At 42.0% G+C, this 24,371-nt stretch overlaps 1 protein-coding gene across 11 annotated transcripts in view; it reads right to left on the bottom strand.

The window, feature by feature from the left end:
- Positions 1 to 24,371, bottom strand: part of LOC139263213 (gephyrin) — a 903,368-nt gene that overhangs the window by 399,151 nt on the left and 479,846 nt on the right. For all 11 annotated transcript variants that reach the window (XM_070878953.1, XM_070878963.1, XM_070878956.1 and 8 more), the window contains exon 4: positions 16,920 to 17,012. In XM_070878953.1, coding sequence (XP_070735054.1) covers positions 16,920 to 17,012 — 93 coding nt within the window. The remainder of the gene's footprint in view (positions 1 to 16,919; positions 17,013 to 24,371) is intronic.

Below are 24,371 nucleotides of genomic sequence, written 5' to 3'. Positions count from 1 at the left end.
GTGAAAGCTCCACGAGACCTCCCCTGTGGTGGTGGGGGTGATGGCATGGGTTCATCGCCAGGCTCCTCGTCATCCTCCTCATCCTCCTCTTCCCCTCTCTCCTGAGGTGTTCCTGCAGTCCCCAGTGGCAAATCCTGCCCCTCATGATTGCTAAGTTGTGTAGCATGCAGCACACCACAATGAACTCAGAGACCTGCTGAGGGGAATACTGCAGGCAGTCTCCAGAGTGGTCCAGGCATTGGAAGCACTGCTTGAGCACTCCAATTGTAATTTCAACAATGTTGCGTGTGGCTATATGGCTGTCATTAAAATGATGCTCAGCTGCTGTCTGAGGGTTTTGGAGTGGGGTCATGAGCCAGCTGGCGAGGCCATAACCTTTGCCCCCCCCGTGTCCAGCTGTGGCCTTGTGGCTGACGCTCATACAGGTATGAAACACTGCTCTCACGCAAGATAAAAGTGTCATGGATGCTCCCTGGAAACTGGGCATTTACTGCCATGATGCGCTGAGTATGGTCGCAAGTGATCTGTACGTTCAGGGAGCGGAATCCCTTTTGGTTTTGGTAAACGCTGGCTCCTCTAAAGGTGCTCGCAGGGCGATGTGCGTACAGTCAATGGTACCCTGAACCTTGGGGAAGTCAGCAAATTGTGCAAAACCCACAGCCCTCTCATTCTGTGCCTCCTTGGTCATTGGGAACTTTAAAAAGTCCATCCTGCGTGCGTACAGTGCAGTAGTCACCTGGCGAATGCAGCTATGTGTTGCGAACTGAGAGATGCAGCATATGTCCCCTGCTGATGCCTGAAAGGAGCCGGAGGCATAGAAAGCAAGTGCCGCAGTCACCTTCACCTCGACGGGCACTGCAGTCCTGTTCTCGCTTGTAGGCTGTCGGTCTGCCTTTATTCTCTGTGACCACCTCTTTTCGGAAGCACAGCCTTCGAACGCGCGGTGCAGGTTCAGATATGAGTGCTATTCCCTGTAAACTCCTGGGGGTGTAAGGTCTCCTCCCCATTCACCTGTGAGTTCTTTGATTAAGTGCAAAATGCTCTTGAATAAGCCTTCTTCCAGCTCGATGCTCCATAGAAAAAGCAGCCAGCAATAATGGCAGAAATATTATAACCCCCATTTTTTTTAAATGTCCTCAAATAGCCTTAAAAACGAACTATAAAGTCACAAAAACCTCAATGTCTAAAACGCAGCCTTCCCTCCAAATCCTTTTATGCACTGAAATTATGCTTCGTTTTTCAAGATGGCGTCAGTAGCGTCGGGTGCGTCGTGGGTCCAAGCAGGTAAGACTTGATTTTTTCCGCCGTGTTTTTGGGCGGACGGTAAACATGGTAGTATCGACGAATTTCCTGCCTGCGGCGATAGCAGGACATTGCATGCCGATTAATGTCATTAAAAACAGTGAAAAAACGGGTGGGCAATCATTTTTACCACCGGCGCAAAACTGCTGCCGAATTTTCCACCTGGCCACTAAATTTTTTGCGCCGCGTTTACTGCCCCGCCCCCCCCCCCACAAAAATCACTTTCTTCGCCCCGCCACGGCGGTAAATGGGCGGTATATGAGCGCAAACCTGCCAAATTTCTACTTTAATGGCAGCAGTGTAGCAGAGAATAAGGTCAAAGCAGGGAATAATGGTAAAGAAAATGTAATTAAAGGCTCTTTATCTGAATGCACGGAGCATTCGTAACAGAGGGAGACAAAAAGGAGGCAAAAGCAAAAGACAGAAAGGAGATGAGGAAAAGTGGAGGGCGGAGAAACCCAAGGCAAAGAACAAAAAGGGCCACTGTACAGCAAAATTCTAAAAGGACAAAGGGTGTTAAAAAAACAAGCCTGAAGGCTTTGTGTCTTAACGCAAGGAGTATCCGTAATAAGGTGGATGAATTAATTGTGCAAATAGATGTTAATAAATATGATGTGATTGGGATTACGGAGACGTGGCTCCAGGATGATCAGGGCTAGGAACTCAACATTCAGGGGTATTCAACATTCAGGAAGGATAGAATAAAAGGAAAAGGAGGTGGGGTAGCATTGTTAGTTAAAGAAGAGATTAATGCAATAGTTAGGAAAGACATTAGCTTGGATGATGTGGAATCTATATGGGTAGAGCTGCAGAACACCAAAGGGCAAAAAACGTTAGTAGGAGTTGTGTACAGACCTCCAAACAGTAATAGGGATGTTGGGGAGGGCATCAAACAGGAAATTAGGGGTGCATGCAATAAAGGTGTAGCAGTTATAATGGGTGACTTTAATATGCACATAGATTGGGCTAGCCAAACTGGAAGCAATACGGTGGAGGAGGATTTCCTGGAGTGCATAAGGGATGGTTTTCTAGACCAATATGTTGAGGAACCAACTAGGGCGGAGGCCATCTTAGACTGGGTGTTGTGTAATGAGAGAGGATTAATTAGCAATCTCATTGTGCGAGGCCCCTTGGGGAAGAGTGACCATAATATGGTGGAATTCTGCATTAGGATGGAGAATGAAACAGTAAATTCAGAGACCATGGTCCAGAACTTAAAGAAGGGTAACTTTGAAGGTATGAGGCGTGAATTGGCTAGGATAGATTGGCGAATGATACTTAGGGGGTTGACTGTGGATGGGCAATGGCAGACATTTAGAGACCGCATGGATGAATTACAACAATTGTACATTCCTGTCTGGCGTAAAAATAAAAAAGGGAAGGTGGCTCAACCGTGGCTATCTAGGGAAATCAGGGATAGTATTAAAGCCAAGGAAGTGGCATACAAATTGGCCAGAAATAGCAGCGAACCTGGGGACTGGGAGAAATTTAGAACTCAGCAGAGGAGGACAAAGGGTTTGATTAAGGCAGGGAAAATGGAGTACGAGAAGAAGCTTGCAGGGAACATTAAGGTGGATTGCAAAAGTTTCTATAGGTATGTAAAGAGAAAAAGGTTAGTAAAGACAAACGTAGGTCCCCTGCAGTCAGAATCAGGGGAAGTCATAACGGGGAACAAAGAAATGGCAGACCAATTGAACAAGTACTTTGGTTCGGTATTCACTAAGGAGGATACAAACAACCTTCCGGATATAAAAGGGGTCAGAGGGTCTAGTAAGGAGGGGGAACTGAGGGAAATCTTTATTAGTCGGGAAATTGTGTTGGGGAAATTGATGGGATTGAAGGCCGATAAATCCCCAGGGCCTGATGGACTGCATCCCAGAGTACTTAAGGAGGTGGCCTTGGAAATAGCGGATGCATTGACAGTCATTTTCCAACATTCCATTGACTCTGGATCAGTTCCTATGGAGTGGAGGGTAGCCAATGTAACCCCACTTTTTAAAAAAGGAGGGAGAGAAAACAGGGAATTATAGACCAGTCAGCCTGACCTCAGTAGTGGGTAAAATGATGGAATCAATTATTAAGGATGTCATAGCAGTGCATCTGGAAAATGGTGACATGATAGGTCCAAGTCAGCATGGATTTGTGAAAGGGAAATCATGCTTGACAAATCTTCTGGAATTTTTTGAGGATGTTTCCAGTAAAGTGGACAAAGGAGAACCAGTTGATGTGGTATATTTGGACTTTCAGAAGGCTTTCGACAAGGTCCCACACAAGAGATTAATGTGCAAAGTTAAAGCACATGGGATTGGGGGTAGTGTGCTGACGTGGATTGAGAACTAGTTGTCAGACAGGAAGCAAAGAGTAGGAGTAAACGGGTACTTTTCAGAATGGCAGGCAGTGACTAGTGGGGTGCCGCAAGGTTCTGTGCTGGGGCCCCAGCTGTTTACATTGTACATTAATGATTTAGACGAGGGGATTAAATGCAGTATCTCCAAATTTGCGGATGACACTAAGTTGGGTGGCAGTGTGAGCTGCGAGGAGGATGCTATTAGGCTGCAGAGTGACTTGGATAGGTTAGGTGAGTGGGCAAATGCATGGCAGATGAAGTATAATGTGGATAAATGTGAGGTTATCCACTTTGGTGGTAAAAACAGAGAGACAGACTATTATCTGAATGGTGAAGGATTAGGAAAAGGGAAGGTGCAACGAGACCTGGGTGTCATGGTACATCAGTCATTGAAGGTTAGCATGCAGGTACAGCTGGCGGTTAAGAAAGCAAATGGCATGTTGGCCTTCATAGCGAGGGGATTTGAATACAGGGGCAGGGAGGTGTTGCTACAGTTGTACAGGGCCTTGGTGAGGCCACACCTGGAGTATTGTGTACAGTTTTGGTCTCCTAACTTGAGGAAGGACATTCTTGCTATTGAGGGAGTGCAGCGAAGATTCACCAGACTGATTCCCGGGATGGCGGGACTGACCTATCAAGAAAGACTGGATCAACTGGGCTTGTATTCACTGGAGTTCAGAAGAATGAGAGGGGACCTCATAGAAACGTTTAAAATTCTGACGGGTTTAGACAGGTTAGATGCAGGAAGAATGTTCCCAATGTTGGGGAAGTCCAGAACCAGGGGTCACAGTCTGAGGATAAGGGGTAAGCCATTTAGGACCGAGATGAGGAGAAACTTCTTCACCCAGAGAGTGGTGAACCTGTGGAATTCTCTACCACAGAAAGTAGTTGAGGCCAATTCACTAAATATATTCAAAAGGGAGTTAGATGAAGTCCTTACTACTCGGGGGATCAAGGGTTATGGCAAGAAAGCAGGAAGGGGGTACTGAAGTTTCATGTTCAGCCATGAACTCATTGAATGGCGGTGCAGGCTAGAAGGGCTGAATGGCCTGCTCCTACACCTATTTTCTATGTTTCTATGTTTCTATAAGATAGACGAACTAGTGGCACAAATAGAGTACAAAAGCAGGGAGGTCCTGCTGCAACTGTACAGGGTATTGGTGAGGCCGCACCTGGAGTACTGCGTACAGTTTTGGTCACCTTACTTAAGGAAGGATATACTAGCTTTGGAGGGGGTACAGAGACGATTCACTAGGCTGATACCGGAGATGAGGGGGTACCTTATGATGATAGATTGAGTAGACTGGGTCTTTACTCGTTGGAGTTCAGAAGGATGAGGGGTGATCTTATAGAAACATTTAAAATAATGAAAGGGATAGACAAGATAGAGGCAGAGAGGTTGCTTCCACTGGTCGGGGAGACTAGAACTAGGGGCCACAGCCTCCACTGGTCGGGGAGACTAGAACTAGGGGCCACAGCCTCCACTGGTCGGGGAGACTAGAACTAGGGGCCACAGCCTCAAAATGTGGGGGAGCCAATTAAAAACCGAGTTGAGAAGGAATTTCTTCTCCCAGAGGGTTGTGAATCTATGGAATTCTCAGCCCAAGGAAGCAGTTGAGGCTAGCTCATTGAATGTATTCAAATCACAGATAGATAGATTTTTAACCAATAAGGGAATTAAGGGTTATGGGGAACGGGCGGGTAAGTGGAGCAGAGTCCACGGCCAGATCAGCCATGATCTTGTTGAATGGCGGAGCAGGCGCGAGGGGCTAGATGGCCCACTCCTGTTCCTAATTCTTATGTTCTTATGTTCTTATATAAATGGGTTTGATCTAATAGCCATTACAGAAACATGGTTGCCAGGTGATCAAGGTTGGGAACTAAATGTTCCAGGGTACTTGACGTTTTGAAAAGGCAGGCAGAATGGTAAAGGGGGTGGGAGGGGGGGAGGTAGCCCCGATAATAAAGGATAACATAAGGACAGTAGAGAGAAAAGATCTCAGCTCAGAAGATCAGGAAGCAGAATTAGTATGGGTGGAGATAAGGAATAACAAGAGGCAGAAAACACTGGTGGGATTGGTATATAGGCCCCCTAATAGTAGCTATAACGTTGGACCGAATATTAATCAAGGAATAGTAGGAGCTTGTAACAAAAGTAATACAACAACCATGGGGGACTTCAATCTTCATACAGACTGGACAAATCAAATTGGCAAAGGTCGTCTGGAGGACGAGTTCATGGAATGCATTCGGGACAGTTTCCTGGAACAATATGGACAGTTTCCTGGAACAATACGTCATGGAATCAACCAGAAAACAAGCTACTTTAGATTTTGCATTGTGTAATGATGCAGGGTTAATTAGCAATCTCATAGTAAAGGATCCTCTAGGGCAGAGTGATCATTATACTAAAGAATTTCACACTATGTTTGAGAGTGACTTGCCTAAGTCCAAAACTAGAGTCTTAAACTGAAATAAAGCCAATTACATAGGTATGAAGGGCGAGTTAGCGAAGGTAGATTGGAAAAATAGATTAAAAGGTATGGCAGTAGTTAAGCAGTGGCTAGAATTTAAAGAAATATTTCATAATTCTCAACAAAAATGCATTCTATTGAGAAACAAAAACTACACAGGAAATGTGATCCATCCGTGGCAAAGTAAAAAAAGTTAAGGATAGCAATAGATTGAAAGAAGCAGCTTATAATGTTGCAAAGAATAGTTGTAAGCCTGAGGATTGGGAGAGTTTCAGAAACCAGCAAAGGATGACCAAAATATTGATCAAAAGTGAAAAAAAGACTTTGAGAGAAAATTAGCAAGAAATATAAAAAAAGATTGTAAGAGCTTCCATAAGTATGTAAAAAGGAAGAGAGTAGCAAAAGTAAACATTGGTCCCTTAGAGGCTGAGGCAGGAGAAATTATTATGGGGAATAAGGAAAAAGCAGAAATGTTAAACAAATATTTTGTATCTGTCTTCCCAGTAGAAGACGCGAAAAGCATGCATAAAATAGTGGAAAATCAAGTGTTTAATGAGGGTGAGGAACTTAATGTAAAATATATTAGTAGAGAAAAAGTACTAGGGAAATTAATGGGACTAAAAGCTGCCAAATCCCCTGGACCCGATGGCCCACATCCTACGGTTCTAAAAGAGGTGGCTGCAGAGATAGTGGATGCATTGGTTTTGATCTTTCAAAATTCCCTAGATTCGAGAATGGTCCCAGTGGATTGGAAAGTAGCAAATGTAACACTGCTATTCAAGAAACGAGGGAGAGAGAAAACAGGGAACTAGAAGCCAATTAGCCTGACATCAGTTGTCGGGAAACTGCTGCAATCTATTGTTAAGGAAGTGGTATCAGGGCACTTAGCAAATCATAACATCATTAGGCAGAGTCAACATGGTTTTATGAAAGGGAAATCGTGTTTGACAAATCTATTAAGAGTTTTTTGAGGATGTAACTGGCAGGATAGATAAAGGGGAACCACTGGATGTAGTAAATTTGGATTTCCAAAAGGCATTCGCTAAATTGCCACATAAAAGGTTATTACACAAGATAAGGGATCATGGGATTGGAGGTAATGTATGAGCATGGATAGAGGATTGGTTAACGGATAGAAAAGAGAGAGTAGGGATAAACAGGTCTTTTTCAGGTTGGCAGGCTGTAACTTGTGGGGTGCCGCAAGGATCAGTGCTGGGATCTCAGCTGTTTACAATCTATATTAATTACCTAAATGAAGGGACCGAATGTAATGTATCCAAGTTTGCTGACGATACAAAGCTAGGTGGGACAGTAAGCTTGAGAAGAACACAAAGCGTCTGCAAAGGGATATAGATAGATTAAGTGAGTGGACAGTTGGGTGGCAGGTGGAGTATAATGTAGGGAAATGTGAGGTTATTCTCTTTGGTAAGAAGAATAGAAAAGCAGAATATTTTTTAAATGGTGAGAAACTTTTAAATGTTGGTGTTCAGAGAGATTTGAGTGTCCTTGTGCAAGAAACACAGAAAGCTAGCATGCAGGTACAGCAAGCAATAAAGAAGGCAAATGGCATGTTGATCTTTATTGCAAGAAGGTTGGAGTATAAGAGTAAGGAAGTCTTGCTACAATTGTACAGAGTCTTGGTGAGATCACAACTAGAGTACTATGCACAGTTTTGGTATCCTTAACTAAGGAAGGATATACTTGCCTTGCAGGCGGTACAACGAAGATTCACTAGATTGATTCCTGGGATGAGAGGGTTGCCTTCTGATGAGAGATTGTGTAGAATGGGCCTATACTCTCTGGAATTTAGAAGAATGAGAGGTAATCTCATTGAAAAATACAAGATTCTGAAGGGGATTGACAAGGTAGATGCTGAGAGGCTGTCTCCCCAGCTGAAGTGTCTAGAACGAGGGGGCACAGTCTCAGAATAAGGGGTAGGCCATTTAAGACACAGATGAGGAGGAATTTCTTCACTCAGAGGGTTGTGAATCTTTGAAATTCTTTGCCCCAGAGAGCTGTGGAGGCGTGATCAAGTCCGTGGCCTTCAAACTTTAGGATGCAATGGTGGGAACAGTACCATTTAAAAAACAGGGGTAGAAGGTGGTGAGTGATTTAGTGTGGATGAACATATCGAGCAAAGAAGTAATGAATGAAGAAAAGAAGGACTTGCATTTATATAGCGCCTTTCACGACCTCCCGATGTCTCAAAGCGTTTACAGCCAATTAAGTACTTCTGAAGTGCAGTCATTGTTGTAATGTAGGAGAGCCAGAGGAGAGGCAATTGGGGGTTTGACGGAGTGGTGGGGCAGCATTTTTTCTGAGCTCAAAAGGTGACGGTCTAATGTTGTAGGTAGGCAGGGAGATGTGAATCTGCAAGACGATGAGGATCAGTGATCACTCTCTTTCAGGTCATGCGCGAAAAGGGCGGGCTCCACAGCGTGCATGCGCAGAAGGACACAAAAATGTTCGTGCACATAATCACTCTGTTTTCTTGGACTCTGTACTTGCTTAAAACTTGGTTATCTTTAACATCTTCCAGTTCTGATGGTCAGAAATGTTAACAGTTTCTCTCTACACTGATGCTGCCTGACATGGAGAGTTTCCTGCATTTTCTGTTTTTATTTCAGATAAGTTTATTAGTTCAATGTGTTGAAATGCAAGAGGTCTGTATAAATACAGTTCAGCCAGTTAAATATGGGGAAGTCTGTTGTTGGTTTCTATGCATAAAATGGCTAAACCATAGTCACAGCTTCTTTTTCTTTCATATCATACATTTTATTGAACTCCACGTTGTTTCTGTGGGAAACTAAATTGTCATATTTCAATACACAGAAACTACAAGACCACGCAGCAATTCCTGGCTGTGATGAATTTAGATCCACCTCAGGCTGATTTTATGTAGTTCCATCCATTTTCATGCTCTCTTACCATATTCTCTCACATTTATTCCAAGTAATTATTCAGCACCTTTTTGAATGCTGTGATCAATTTGGGATCGGTCACCACCTTGGCAAAGCATTCCAAATTCCAACAACTCTTTGGGTGAAACATATAATCTTCTGATCTTCCACATGTGGTTCTTGATTCATTAACGTCACAGTTTAATCATCTTTACCTTTTTTCCTCAGTTATATTTTGATAGGGAGTTCTTTTCTTGATTATCATAATGATTCTAATCTGACATGGTGCACATAATTTTTTTTAATAAGTACTATTCCTGGAATGATTGGCTGTTAAGTCTTGGTTAGAAAGTTGGCACTGCAGCATCTTCTCCATTATAATGGCTCCAAAAATGGAATATTTCTTTATGGTTTAATTTAAACTTCTTTGGCGAATTGCTGCACATCAAATAACTCTACATGGCAGATATGGTTGCAATAGACTTGGAAATGCAATGACATCATGTGCTTCTGTTTTGTGTGATGTTGATCAGGTGGCTTGTGAAATGGATTTAATCAGGTAACTGATCAATTTCAGTCGTCATTTTTCCTTCCATTCTGATGGTTACGGGCTGACAAAATGGATCTGGTTAACCAGCAACTTAAGAGGCGATTGAGTGCCATGCTGGAATTGTTCTCCTCAGAGAAAAACAGAGAATTGGGATAAATGGGTCATTTGCAGATTGGCAAACTGTAACTCGTGGGGTGCCACAGGGATAAATGCTGGGGCCTCAACTATTTGCAATCTATATTAATGACTTGGATGAAGGGACCGAGTGTAACGTAGCCAAATTTGCTGATGATATAAAGATAGGTGGTAAAGCAAATTGTGAGGAGGATGCAAAGAATCTGCAAAGGGATATAGATAGGCTAAGTGAGTGGGCAAAAATTTGGCAGATGGAGTATAATGTGTGAAAATGTGAGGTTATCCACTTTGGTAGGAAAAATAAAAAAGCAAATTATTATTTAAATGGGGAGAGATTACAAAATGCTACAGTACAGAGGGATCTGGGGGTCCTTGTACATGAAACACAAAAAGTTAACATGCAGCTACAGCAAGTAATTAGGAAGGCAAATGGAATGTTGGCCTTTATTGCAAGGGGGATGGAGTATTAAAGTAGGGAAGTCCTCCTACAACTGTACAGGGCGTTGGTGAGATCACACTTAGAATACTGCGTACAGTTTTAGGCTCCTTATTTAAGGAGGGATATACTTGCAATGGAGGCAGTTCAGAGAAGGTTCACGAGATTGATTCCTGAGATGAAGGGGTTGTCTTATGAAGAAAGGTTAAGCAGGTTGGGCCTATACTCAATGGAGTTTAGAAGACTGAGAGGTAATCTTATTGAAACGTATTAAGATCCTGAGGATGCTTAACAGGGTAGTCGCAGAGAGGATGTTGGCCCTTGTGGGGGAATCTAGAACTAGGGGGCATAGTTACAGAATAAGGGGACGCCCATTTAAAACGGAAATGAGGAAGAATTTCCTCTCAGAGGGTCTCATGAATCTTTGGAATTCTCTACCCCAGAGAGCTGTGGAGGCTGGGTCATTGAATATATTTAAGGTGGTGACAGTCAGATTTCTGAATCAAGGGTTAAGGGGAGAGGGCAGGGAAGTGGAGTTGAGGCCAAGATCAGATCAGCCATGATCTTATTAAATGGCGGAGCAGGCTCGAGGGGCTAGATGGCCTACTCCTGCTCCTATTTCTTATATTCTTATGTTAGCAGAGAAGGTTGAGGGGGGCTTTGATATAAATAATCAAAATCATGAAGGGTTTTGATCGAGTAAATAAGGAGCAACTGTATCCAGTGGCAAAAGGGTCAGTAAGCAGAGGACACAGATTTAAGGTATTGGCAAAAGGTGAGATGAGAATGCTTTTGACACTACAGGTTGTTATGATCAGTTGACCAACATTATTGATAAAAAATCAGTGGCACGTAATGAAATTTGTGAAATGTGTGATGCTTCTGTCAGCCAAAAGTAATACAACAACAACTTGTATTTATATAGCGCCTTTAATGTAGTGAAACATCCCAAGGCGCTTCACAGGAGTATTAGGAGATAAATCAATTTGACACCGAGTCGCATGAGTAGAAATTAGCGCAAGTAACCAAAAGCTTGGTCAAGGAGATAGATTTTAAGGAGCGTCTTGAAGGAGGAAAGAGAGGTTGGGAGAGGGGTTTAAAAAGGCGGTTTGCAGTGGAGAATAGAAGCCGGGATTTTCCAGAATGATTCTGGAATAGTGAGCGATTTTGGCAGATGAGAGCAGGACCCAACAGTGCTTTATGTGGTCCAGCTATACCTGGCGGTGAATGGCTAAACCAGTTGTCTGCCATATCCATTTAAGTCTGCGTCCCTTAGACTTACGGTAGCAAAGATCAGGGCTGTACCAGGGGGAACAACCAGGGTGAGAGTGAGCAACTGTTTTAACAGGGACGAGGGAATCAAAGGTGATGCTGAGGGTGTGGTTGAGCAGATCGGTAGCTGCAAAAATGTCATGGTGAATGGAGGGCCAAAGGCTGGACAGTTGGGAGTTCATAAGTGCAGTTGTGAGAGTCCGGAGAATGTTTTTCCGGGGGCGGACACAGAAGGAGGTAGGGTTGGGGGGAGTGAGGGGGGGGGATGGAAGGTGGGTGTAGATGGAGAGTGATACGAGGAAGTGGTCAGAGATGGCCTTATCTGCAATTGATGGGAGTAGCGAGGCCACGAGAGATGGCAAGGTCGAGGGGCTGGCCATGAATATGTGTTGGGGAGTTTACATGGAGGGAGAGATTAAGGGAGGATAGGAGGCTAGTGAACTCAGAGGAGAGAGAGCATGATGAATTGAGATGGAGGTTGAAATCACCAAGGATGAGAAGTCATTCAGTGCAGAGGCAGACGGAGGAAAGTAGTGAAGAAATATCTGTAATAACATTTTTATGGTATTGGCTGGGCGATAGAGAACGAGAATTTTAAATGAGAGGTGAGAGGGATGGAATAGCGCGAGATGCTCAAAGGAGGAGAAAGTGCCGAAGGAGTAGGAGGACAGACCGCGATGTGATTTGCTGATGAGAGCCACACCGCCACCACGGTGGTCTGAACAGGGCAAGTGGTGGAAGGTTTGGCCAGACAGGGAAGATTCATTTAAGAGTAATGTGTCATCGTCCTTCAACCAGGTTTCCATCTGGGCCATGATGTTGATGCCATCATCCACGATAAGCTCATGGATGGGAAGGGCCTTGTTCGCAAATGAATGGACGTTCTGGAGGGAGATATGGAGAGGGTCGCTGTTGGCTGCCCCACTGCCTGCGTTCACAGGATCAGCGCTGGTGGGGGGGCGTGAGCTGGATGGGGAGGAGATTGGCAACGTAGTCCCCAGTGGGCGTGCTGGGCGGGAAGATCGACGAGAGAGTAAGATGGGGCATTTGGGGTTGTGCTCGTAAGGAGGCAGCAACGAGTGCCTCGATGGCCCTTCATAGGATGCCAAGCGAGGCAGAGGGAAGCTGTAGGCTTATATAGGAGGGAGTCAAGCCTAGGACGGCGGCGGGAGAGTAGGAAGGTCGAAGAGTAATGAAGGATTGGGGTAGGGATTTGGGAGGGCAGAGTATCCGAGAGAGGAGAGATGAAAGGAGGCATAATGACAGGAGAGAACGGTCAGGGAGGGATAAAGAGAAAAGGAAAAAGGGGGGAAAGTGGAAATGTATTGAATGGTTTAGGTCTGGAGCAGCAGCCAAAGCGCACATGCAAATGGACAGGGGAAAAGCTCAGGTTACATAGTCACAGTCTTGGCCCTAACCAGAGTCCAAGTTTCAGGGGTACACCACGGTAACAGCAGAACTGCAGCATGATCGATTCAAAATTTCCTCTGGAGGTGAACGAACCATTCGAGTTCAAATAGGTCCTGTGAAGACTGTACATGACCAATTCGGGTCACTTCTATAGTAATACCATTGTCAAAATGGATATTACTACCAAGGGAGGTCAACAGTGTCATTTCCAATTTGCAGAAAAGCAGCTGACCAAGGCTGCGGATGGTAATGCACTTTTTATGCCGAAGTCACTGATTCTCATTCCAAACTTGCCAGTATCTATGGACAGATGACTGATGGCCTGACAGATATGGTTCATTTTCAGCTGGAGTAGCCGTGTCATCAACAATGAATAGATCTGTGCTAAGAGTGTCACTGATGTGAAATGTAAGAATTCTGTCCCTAAATGCATTGAGAAATTCTAGGCTTACAATGCATACTTGATGAACACCTGACTTTGTGCAACGCAGTCATCAGTTAGTTTCCAACAAAAATACAATTAGTAGTGTCCCTGAACAATAATTCAAACATTTGTAGACCTTTTGCTGGTACACTAGCAACAGCTACAAAACCTCACTGTTGACAGAATTGAAAATATATTGAGATCAAAAAAGACTGCATAACACAGTCTATTGAAATTCCATTATTCTGTTCCTCTGTTTAAAGCCACAATGTTTTTTTTTTCATTTTATTGAATTATTTAGGAATTAAATATGAGTCAATATAAATGGCTTTTGAATGTTGCAATTAAACTTTTTCTCGTTTCAAAAACAAGCGATGCCATCAATTCAGTCTTCTACTGAGCAAATTACATTCCTGACATAAACCTACAATGATGTTCATTAACACAAAAAAAGAGGCAGAATATCACATTAGGTTATTCGGCCCATTGTGCCTGTGCTGACACTTTGGAAGAGATGTCCAACTAGTCCTACTCTCCTGCCTTTGCCCCATAGCCCTACAATTATTTCCCATTCAAGTATTATCCAATCCCTTTTGAAAGTTACTGGTTCCATCACCTTTTCAGGCAGTGGATTTGAAGATCGCAAAAAATCTGCTGTGTCAAAACAATTCTCTTCATCTCACCTCGTGTTCTTGTGTCAATTATCTTAAATCTGTGCCCTCTGATTAACCACTCTTCTGCCACTGGATACAATTGCTTCTTACTTACTCTATCAAACTCTTCATGATTTTGATCATTTTTATTAAACCTCCCCTCAACCTTCTTTGCTCTGAGGACAACAGTCCCAGCTTCATTAATCTCTCCACATTACTGAAGTCCCTCATTCCTGGTACCATTCTGGTAAATCTCCTCTGCGCTCTCTCGTTCTCTCTCGAAGAACTTAACATCCTTCCTAAATTGTTATAAGAACTTAAGAAATAGGAGCAGAAGTAGGCCATACGGCCTCTTGAATCTGCTCTGCTATTCTTCTACCTCAACTCCACTTTCCCATCCTATCCCCATGTCCTTAACATGCTGTGCGAGTGATCTGTAGTGAATAGGTTCAATCATGCACAAACGAGCGTTCCTGATTTTAACCATGGCTATGCGCTGTTTTAGCAGATACCAGGAGCTTCCCCATGGGTGAGTGAAGAAGGTTGGAGGTCACCTCAAGTCTATGCATTTAAGTCTCCTGAAGCATAATACTCAGCTTTCTGACAATGATAAGTCATTTATATAAAATAAGCATATTGTCAGAATTATCTGGTGTCAAGCACAATTCTCTAGCCAAGTAACACGGCATACATTTTTTTGTAATTGAATTACAAACTATGTATGTTAGATATGTTTTAGTTGATTATTTAACACAGTAAAAGATCTATTTTCAAACTGTAACAAACAGCTGAGGTTGATTCCCCCCCCTCCAAGTGCATAAGATTCAGATGTAAATATTATATTATAAACATTGATAGCAGCCGTTTTGAAAAATATCTAGAGGTTGCAACCGGAATTATCATGCCGTGAAACACATTAGCTGTTTTGGATTTATACATTAATCAATTGTTAAGAATGCGAAATATCTCAGAGATTAAAATAATTACCAACTCACACGGTGGTACACGAATCAAAGGTGGTGATCGGCTGAAGATACTAATTTGTTGTGCATTGTGCAGTGCTGCTCTTTGTGAGCAGTGATGGGAAAGGTTCAGGTTACTTCATTCTCTGTTTTCTCATAGTAAGTCATCTTTTTTAGTATCATATTAAAATCCTTATGAACTGAGACCAGTCATTGGGAAGATTTCTTATTAAGGCTACAATGAAATAATCGAAATAAAGAATAAAAACTCCCCTGTGGCAGAGGAGCTCTAAATCAATGCTAATCAAAAATCTGTTTCAGATAACAGAGATTTAATCAGACATCTCCATTTTTCTTGCACCATTAATCCCATTGCCAATAGAACGCTATCCAATTTATGGTTTAATTTGGCTTAATGACCATCATTATGCCATCAGTGAATCACCAACTTAATCAAGACTTTAAAAGACCAGTTGGAAGTTCATTTAATGGGAGCACAAGAGTTAATTCTCTCAGCAATTGTTAACCGTTTTTTAAAGTACATTTTTAAAGAAACAGCAGAATCACCCCAGACTTTCTTGCGCACTAACTGACTGTCAAGCATCTTCCCCTTATCTTCCCATCCTTTTCACTAATCCACGTTCTCCCATAGTCTTGCATAATGTTAATCAAAATTCATTTGCTATAACCTCCCAATGCTGTTAAGAATAAATGTTGCTGGTCTCTCAATTCCAATGTCAAGACCTTTCATGATAAGATTTTAAATGGGGTGGAGGAACAGAGGGACAGAGTGTGAGGTTACACAGGTCATTAAAGGTGGCAGCACAAGCAAATAAGGCCATAAAAAGGGAAATGGAATCTTTCGTTTTGTAGAAACGTAGAACACAGATACAATGGGGTTATTTAATGAGCTTAGTGCTCAGTTAAATATTGGTTTTGTTGAGTCGAGTGAAAGGTGTTTTAAAGAAATGCAGGTTTTATCAGAATGTTTTTTAAAAACCCATTCTGTTTAGGAAGAGTGGGGAAATAAAAAAAATGTAGAATAGGGTTAATGGAAAGAATGCAGGAAAAACAGAGGAGAATAAATCCACAAAAAAATTGAAAGAAAGCATGGCAGAACAGAGGATCAAGGGATGATCAAAAATCCGACAGGTTGTGTGGGAGGGGTGTGGAAGAGCATGGTGGGGCCATGGTCTGATTCAAAGTGGAAAGCCTGGAAAATGATGCTGTGAGCCAGGAATAAGGCAGTGGGGGATGCCTGTTTTTATTTTTTAAAATGACCCGAAGGAAAACTAAAAATTGACGGCTGGGTAAAATGAGAAATTTTAGCATTAAACAAAATATAAAAAGGAGGGGGAACCAGGCCATCGCACCACCAGTGGTGGGAATCCTACAATTACAATATGACAGACAGATAGGCTTTTCCCAACATAAATGTTCACATAGCAATCTTACATTGTATGACATGATAGCATTATTGAAAAATCTTAACAGAAAGTAAGGATTTTGAATAAAAACTGTGTGCTATCTGTAAGACTTTTAATAATATGTAGATACTAAATAAGTGTCTACCCAAAGTGGACCCCTGCAAAACACTGTTCACCACAACTTTCCATTCCGAGAAATTTCACTTTACCTTAATTTTTGTGTTTCTGTCCTACAACCATCTCTTTATCCTTATGGCCACCTTCCCCTTAATTCCATGTACTATTATCTTTACCATTGGTCGTGCATGTGCTACCTTATCAAATACTTTTTTGAAAATTAGTATAAACCACACCTATTGCATTTTCTTTATTTATACTTTGTTACTTCTATCAAGAATTTTACAAAGTTGGTCAAGCACAACCTGCCTTGAAGAAATCCATGTTGACTGGCCTTGATGAGCTCATGTTTGTCCATGTATGCATGATATGATAATCTCAAAAGATTAGCAAGACCAAGAAAATATATGAAGGCTGCAGCTTTAAAGTGTTACGTTATGAAAGAGGCTCACAACAATCAACTTCTTTGGCAAGTCTTATTACTTGGCAGATTTATTCTGAGATACTCACCTCTGGAGTTACATCTCTTGGGGCAAACCCAGTTCCCCCAGTGGTTAAAATAAGATTCAATTCCTTATCATCACACCATTCTATGAGAGTCTCCTGGAACAAAACACAGTAATGCAGGTTAATGAATCAGGGTTAAAATATAAACATGAAAGCAAGAAAACATTAATACAGCATACATCCACACACACATAGTTTTACTTAGAATCTCAGACAGGCTCTGTTATCTCTGCAAATCCAAGGTTAAACACAATCCAAGGAAGGCAAATAACATTTTCTTCTCATCAGCTGATGGTGAGAAACACAATCGAGATTTGAACGGGTTTGTCACATCTGTTGTAACTCCCAGATGTAAGTCCATAAAACATTACCCACAGCGCAGTACTAAATTATACCAGGACTTCAAATTCACAGTGGGTGAAAATTTGGCGCTGAAGTGTAGCAAATAGTTAAGTATAAGTATTGTGGACTTGTTTCTTTTCATTTCAAGTCATTGTTATTGGATGCAGAACTAGTGTGAATAGAGATGTGAATCAGTCTGAGATAAGTAGCTGATACAAAAAGCCAAATGTTTTGATAACTAACTAAGCTTTTGGTGTCTAAAATTGTACTGACAGTAAGGGTCAGTCGTATTTTTTTTAAAAAGGGTGAACTTGAGAAGTTGTCCCTCATTACAATAGCACAATTCTAAGTATAAAATTAAGGATCTCAAGTTCCTGAGCCCAGGTTAATAGACACTTTGGGGATAGAAAAGTTGATGCCCAGATGGGGCTGGTAATACATTATCCCTAGATAGCTCAAAATATAAATCCTGTGAAGATAGCATTCAATTGAGATCAATCTGATTCAAACTGAACAGTATCTTGTGAGGATGTAGTAAAGGTAGGGTAAAAGACTCAATTGTGTGAAGGATTGAAATGTGAGTAGATGCTGTGAAAATACAAACAGCCATTTGCTTTCTTTATTCATATACTCCTTTATTCTTTCAACCCATGACCCAAACCCCACCCAACATACATACATCCAAGCACAGTGACTGCGTCCCCGCAAAAAACAGAAGAAAACCGTTCCGTAGAACAGCATATAGAAAGGAATACCATAAGACTAGCATTACATTGTTGCTCTCCTTGGCAGGCTGAAGAGAAAATAATGATTCATGGACTATATTATTCACAGCCACCAAGAACAATGGCCTTCTCCCATGATTGATCCACTTTCTTTGGTGTTGTGGATATGTGGCCAGGAAGATCAGTACTTAAGCAGCACCATAGCAGTCACTTGCATTTAACCCTGACCCCAATACCGTTGTCAGGAACAAACAGCTGCTGCTGCTAAACCTCAAGATTGATCGGAGAATCTGCACAGAATACCAGCCGCAATGTTTCACGCATCGCATTGCCTGCTTGTTCCCTTGTGTGTTAAAAATTAAATTTAGAGTCTATCAGCATTTCCTGAACAGTGGTTGAAGGATTTATCTATGAGGCAGTGATCAATCGATGACTTGACCATTGGAACGTCAGTTATTTCGTTCTGTGAACTCGAGACATCTGCCCTCATTACACACTCCTCCAGCTGAATTCTGGTATAATTCCATCTCAGATATAAATGGGAGATGTCTGCATCAACTCAATCCATCTCTTCAAAAGTTGCACTTTATTCATTTTTGCAAACTGTTCCACAATTAGATTACTTCTATAGATATGTGAAGAGAAAACGATTAGTGAAGACAAATGTAGGTCCCTTGCAGTCAGAATCAGGTGAATTTATAATGGGGAACAAAGAAATGGCAGGCCAATTGAACAAATACTTTGGTTCTGTCTTCACTAAGGAAGACACAAATAACCTTCTGGAAATAGTAGGGGACCGAGGGTCTAGCAAGAAGAAGGAACTGAAGGAAATCCTTATTAGTTAGGAAATTGTGTTGGGAAATTGATGGGATTGAAGGCCGATAAATCCCCAGGCCCTGATAGTCTGCATCCCAGAGTACTTAAGGAAGTGGCCCTAGAAATAGTGGACGCATTGGTGGTCATTGTCCAACATTCGATAGACTCTGGATCAGTTCCTATGGATTGTAGGGTAGCTAATGTAACCCCACTTTTTAAAAAAGGAGGGAGAGAGAAAACAGGGAATTACAGACCGGTGAGCCTGACATCAGTAGTGGAGAAAATGTTGGAATCAATTATTAAAGACGTAATAGCAGCGCATTTGGAAAGCAGTGACAGGATTGGTCCAAGTCAGCATGGATTTATGAAAGGGAAATCATGCTTGACAAATCTTCTAGAATTTTTTGAGGATGTAGCTAGTAGATTGGACAAGGGAGAACCAGTGGATGTGGTGTATTTGGACTTTCAAAAGGCTTTTGACAAGGTCCCACACAAGAGATTGGTGTGCAAAATTAAAGCACATGGTATTGGGGGTAATGTATTGACGTGGGTAGAGAACTGGTTGGCAGACAGGAAGCAACGAGTAGGAATAAATGGGTCCCTTTCAGAATGGCAGGCAGTGACTAGTGGGGTACCGCAAGGTTCAGTGCTGGGACCCCAGCTATTTGCAATATACATTAATGATTTGGACGAAGGAATTGAATGTAATATCTCCAAGTTTGCAGATGACACTAAGCTGGGTGGCAATGTGAGCTGTGAGGAGGATGCTAAGAGGCTGCAGGGTGACTTGGACAGGTTAGGTGAGTGGGCAAATGTATGGCAAATGCAGTATAATGCGGATAAAGGTTATCCACTTTGGTGGCAAAAACAGGGAGGCAGAATATTATCTGAATGATGACAGATTAGGAAAAGGGGCGGTGCAGCGTGACCTGGGTGTCATGGTACATCAGTCATTGAAAGTTGGCATGCAGGTATAGCAGACGATGAAGAAGGCAAATGGCATGTTGGCCCTCATAGCGAGAGGATTTGAGTATAGGAGCAGTTGAGGTCTTGCTGCAGTTGTACAGGGCCTTGGTGAGGCCACACCTTGAATATTGTGTACAGTTTTGGTCTCCTAATCTGAGGAAGGACATTCTTGCTATTGAGGGAGTGAAGCGAAGGTTCACCAGACTGATTCCCGGGATGGCAGGACTGACATATGAAGAAAGACTGGATCGACTAGGCTTATATTCACTGGAATTTAGAAGAATGAGAGGGGATCTCATAGAAACATAGACATTTCTGACGGGATTGGACAGGTTAGATGCAGGAAGAATGCTCCCGATGTTGGGGAAGACCAGAACCAGGGTTCACAGTCTAAGGATAAGGGGTAAGCCATTTAAGACCGAGATGAGGAGAAATTTCTTCACTCAGAGAGTTGTTAACCTGTGGAATTCCCTACCGCAGAGAGTTGTTGATGCCAGTTCATTGGCTATGTTCAAGGGGGAGTTAGATATGGCCCTTACGGCTAAAAGGATCAGGGGGTATGGAGAGAAAGCAGGAAAGGGGTACTGAGGTGAATGATCAGCCATGATCTTATTGAATGGTGGTGCAGGCTCGAAGGGCCGAATGACCTACTCCTGCACCTATTTGATGAGCTTTCCTGCTGTGTACAAAGTTGAATCCAAGAAGTTGTAGTTTCAAATGATGGTTTACAAAAGAAAACGTCAAAAGGCGGCTTTTTTTTTGAGTGAAAAGGTGAAAAATGTATGGAACAGATTAGCAACAAGGGTGATGGAATAAGAAACTAGGATGGGTTCAAAAACGGACCGGTCGGAAGTTGAATGGGTAGACGAGATGGACCAACAATCGACCCTGAATTTATCATCACCAGAACACGCTGGAATTTGCAGATCAAATTAGGTGCCAACTTAAAATGATTAATGTTAGATGCAAACACTTGTGTTAGCACCCTCACCTCTGAATCAGAAGGTTGTGGGCTCATGACATTATTACTTATAGATTTTAAAAATAGATTTGGCCTACTCAATCCTTTCAGTATACGAGAGTTACAAGCTTTAAGTGTGGCTTTAACAATCTTTTTTACTTTCATACATCTTATTTGTACATCTGATGCTGGCCTTCATCCCCCTCCTATTATCTTGTGAAGTAAGGGAGAAGATTAACATTTACTGACATCTGCCTATCAAGTCCTCAAGTTTCAAATGCTTTGATAGGAAAGAAAAGCAAAGAAACTTCCTGTATTCTGTTTGCCTCAAATCACTGTTGATCATTTTTGAGAGCTGATATCATGTGTGTGTGTATAGAGAGTAGCTCTTTCCGCTGCCTGCACTTGATTTCTGCATGCTCTGTGGTCAGTGCTTCAATGCTGGGGATGTTAGCCTGGTCGAGGACATTAATGTTGGTGCGTCTGTCCTCCCAGGGGATTTGTAGGATCTTGCAGAGATATCGTTAGTGGTATTTCTCCAACGACTTGAGGTGTCTACTGTACATGGTCCATGTCTCTGAGCCATACAGGAGGGCGGGTATTACTACAGCCCTGTAGACCATGAGCTTAGTGGCAGATTTGAGGGCCTGGTCCTCAAACACTCTTTTCCTCAGGCGCCGAAGGCTGCACTGGCACACTGGAGGTGATGTTGAATCTCATCGTCAATGTTTGCTCTTGTTGATAAGAAGCTCCTGAGGTATGGGTCACCTCGAGTCTCATCGCCGAGAGCGTGCAGAAATCAAACGCAGGCAGCAGAAAGAGCGTGCGGCAAACCTGTCCCACCCATCCTTTCCCTCAGCGACTATCTGTCCCATCTGTGACAGGGACTGTGGTTCTTGTATTGGACTGTTCAGCCACCTAAGGACTCATTTTTAGAATGGAAGCAAATCTTCCTCGATTCCGAGGGACTGCCTATGATGATAGAGTAGCAGCAGAAAATGCTGGCCTTGTAGCGTGTAACTTGTTGGGGAGAGAGCATTCCTGGGAAGAGGGGCATATTCAGCCTCTAGAAAAGCAATCAGCAACATGATGATGTGAAGCATATAACAGCAGCGGGGTCGGGGGCCAGAGGAGGTGCAATAGAGCTTGGTCTCCAGTCGTCTTGGTCAATCCTCGCCACTGGACCAAGACCTAGCTATGTCAAGCTCATGCGGTGGCTGATGTGCAACAGTCGCCACACATTAAAAATATCCACGCAAAGGCATCTTCCACCCTTTAAGATGTAACTCATTGTAACACCTGTGAGCCCATCTTTTTTTGGTGTGAAGAGCGTCATCTTCGTTATGAGGGACTGCCTAGTAGTAGTAGACTTATAGATTATCAGTCTGCCTGCTTGCGAGCAGGAAGAAAACCCTCATGCATCCTCTACCTCTACATATATGAGTTCAAGTAGAATCCAAAGTATTAAGAACATGAAAAAAAAGGAAAAACAGAATTCCTATGAAGATTTCAGTCTGAAAAGACATGTTAAATTCATGCATGTTTCACACAGATTTTATCCATAATAAATTGTTCAGACTTAAAAGATACTCCCATCTTTATCAAGACAAAATGTTTGGAAATAAGGATTTTTTTTTCATTCTTTTAAAATCTTTTAAAAATGCAAACAAACTTCTTGGTAATTCAATACCAACAGTGACAAGAAGTCCTGAAGCACCTGGTGAAATGTCAGAATTATGAGGCAATTATATATTATAGAACCAAATGTTACAATTTTCAAAATGCTCAAACTTCTCATTTTGAATTCATGAAAGGTTTTCTTTCCTCCCTGTGAGTAAGTTTATAACTCAGTGATCTGTCCAGAAGCCTTTTATAACATTTTTGTGACAAAACTTAAAATATTTTGCCAATAACATGGCAAAAATATATTGGCCCGAAATTTACGGTCAGCAGCAAAGCAACGTCGTTCACCACTGACCTCGAAGAAAGCTGCCTACCTCGCGATCTCTGTGACGTGAAATTCAGCTCTCTTGACCTTTGTTTGAATCTGGCACCAAATCAAGCAAATTGTAAGCATCAATGATGCCACCAAGCTGGCTAAGAAGCCAATCACATTGAAGAATTCACAGAGACAGCAAACGAGGAAGTAAAATGCAGATTCTAATTTACTTTTTATAAATTTTACAGAGAGCGAAATAAAGAATAGGACATACACATATGATTAAGGTAGAAGCTGAAATATCGAACAAACTTAAAAAATAATTATATTAAAAAACTTGTAATTATTAATCATATAAATGGAAAAATTTGACATTCTACAAATATAAAATTAGTTTTTCAGGATCAGAACGGTTGTTCAGCAGTCAGTACGCTGTTAAAAACCCAGTTACATCTCTTTCAAAATGGCTTAAAGTTTTTTAAGTGGTATTCCAACTTAAAAGAGGAGGTTTTCGTCCTTCATATGTGACTTCAACTGATGTCAGCTCTGGGGAGTTCCACAGCGCAATGCATGGTGAAACAGTGAATGACTGACGACAACTTCAGGATTTCTGCATTTATTTGCACGTGCGTTAAATCCTGAAGTTGCGGTCAGTTTCAGAGGGGTAATGACAGCGAACACTGACAGTATCGCCGTCATTACCATCGCAAAATACGGGCCACTGTTTTTGCAAACACAGGAACTCATTTATAAATCGGTAACTGAAGCTGAAAAGAATAAGTATGACAGTTTACCTTTCATTTCTGTTACTCCACAGGAGTATTATTAATCAATTATAAAAAGCATTTGTTTGCTTTGGCATTGCTAACTATGGTGAGAAATTTATTGTCCATGCATTGTGCTTTGGAAAGCACCATTTTGGTGCAGAAGTTTCCTGTTTAAATCTATTTCCAGCAAAAATGGCATGGCAGAAATTTAAGGGATTGTATCTGAACATGGTTAATTTTTTGGTTTGTAACATTTAAGTTGATCAGTTTTAAAGAAAATACACAATAACTACATTTTACCATAAGAAAAAATGTCATTACCATATGATACTTGAACATTCATGAACATGTGAAATAAAACACTAGAAAAATTTCAACTCGATGTTTGTCAAGTACCACCCACGCAGGAGTAACAATCGATCAATCATTTTGGTTTAAAATAGCGTCCTATTTTGAATTGTATTAGAACAAAAGTAACTCTGTTTAAATGGATCTACACTTGTGCTACTCATCGGGATATAGGTCACTCCTAACATGTTTTATTAGATCATTTTCTACCCAGTCTCGATATTTAGGTCCAAGTGATACAACATAGAGGGCTAGAGTTTCCTCTCAAATCACCCATTCACCACCCAAAAATATAAGTTTCCTCTCAAATCGCCCAGTTACCGCTCGGCAGTAAATTCCACAGCCATTACCGTCAGGCGGTATTCAATACCGTCCGCCCGTATATTACTGCCCAAAATGGAAGTTTCATCATTAAGATCAGTTTACCACCGGATCTTAATACCATTCTGAAAAAGCAGGTCTTACTGGATCTTAAGTGGATCTTAAGTGGGCGGTACGGACACAGATCTGACAGGTTTGTTTCATATTACTCAGATCTTTATAGTTCTCCACAGTTTGATGTATTTTTAAATGGAGTGTAGTATTTTCTAG

Source organism: Pristiophorus japonicus, chromosome 4, assembly GCF_044704955.1.
Source record: "Pristiophorus japonicus isolate sPriJap1 chromosome 4, sPriJap1.hap1, whole genome shotgun sequence".
Lineage (NCBI taxonomy): Eukaryota > Metazoa > Chordata > Chondrichthyes > Pristiophoridae > Pristiophorus > Pristiophorus japonicus.
Note: the sequence above shows the minus strand (reverse complement) of the source record. Positions and strands in the feature narration are given on the sequence as shown.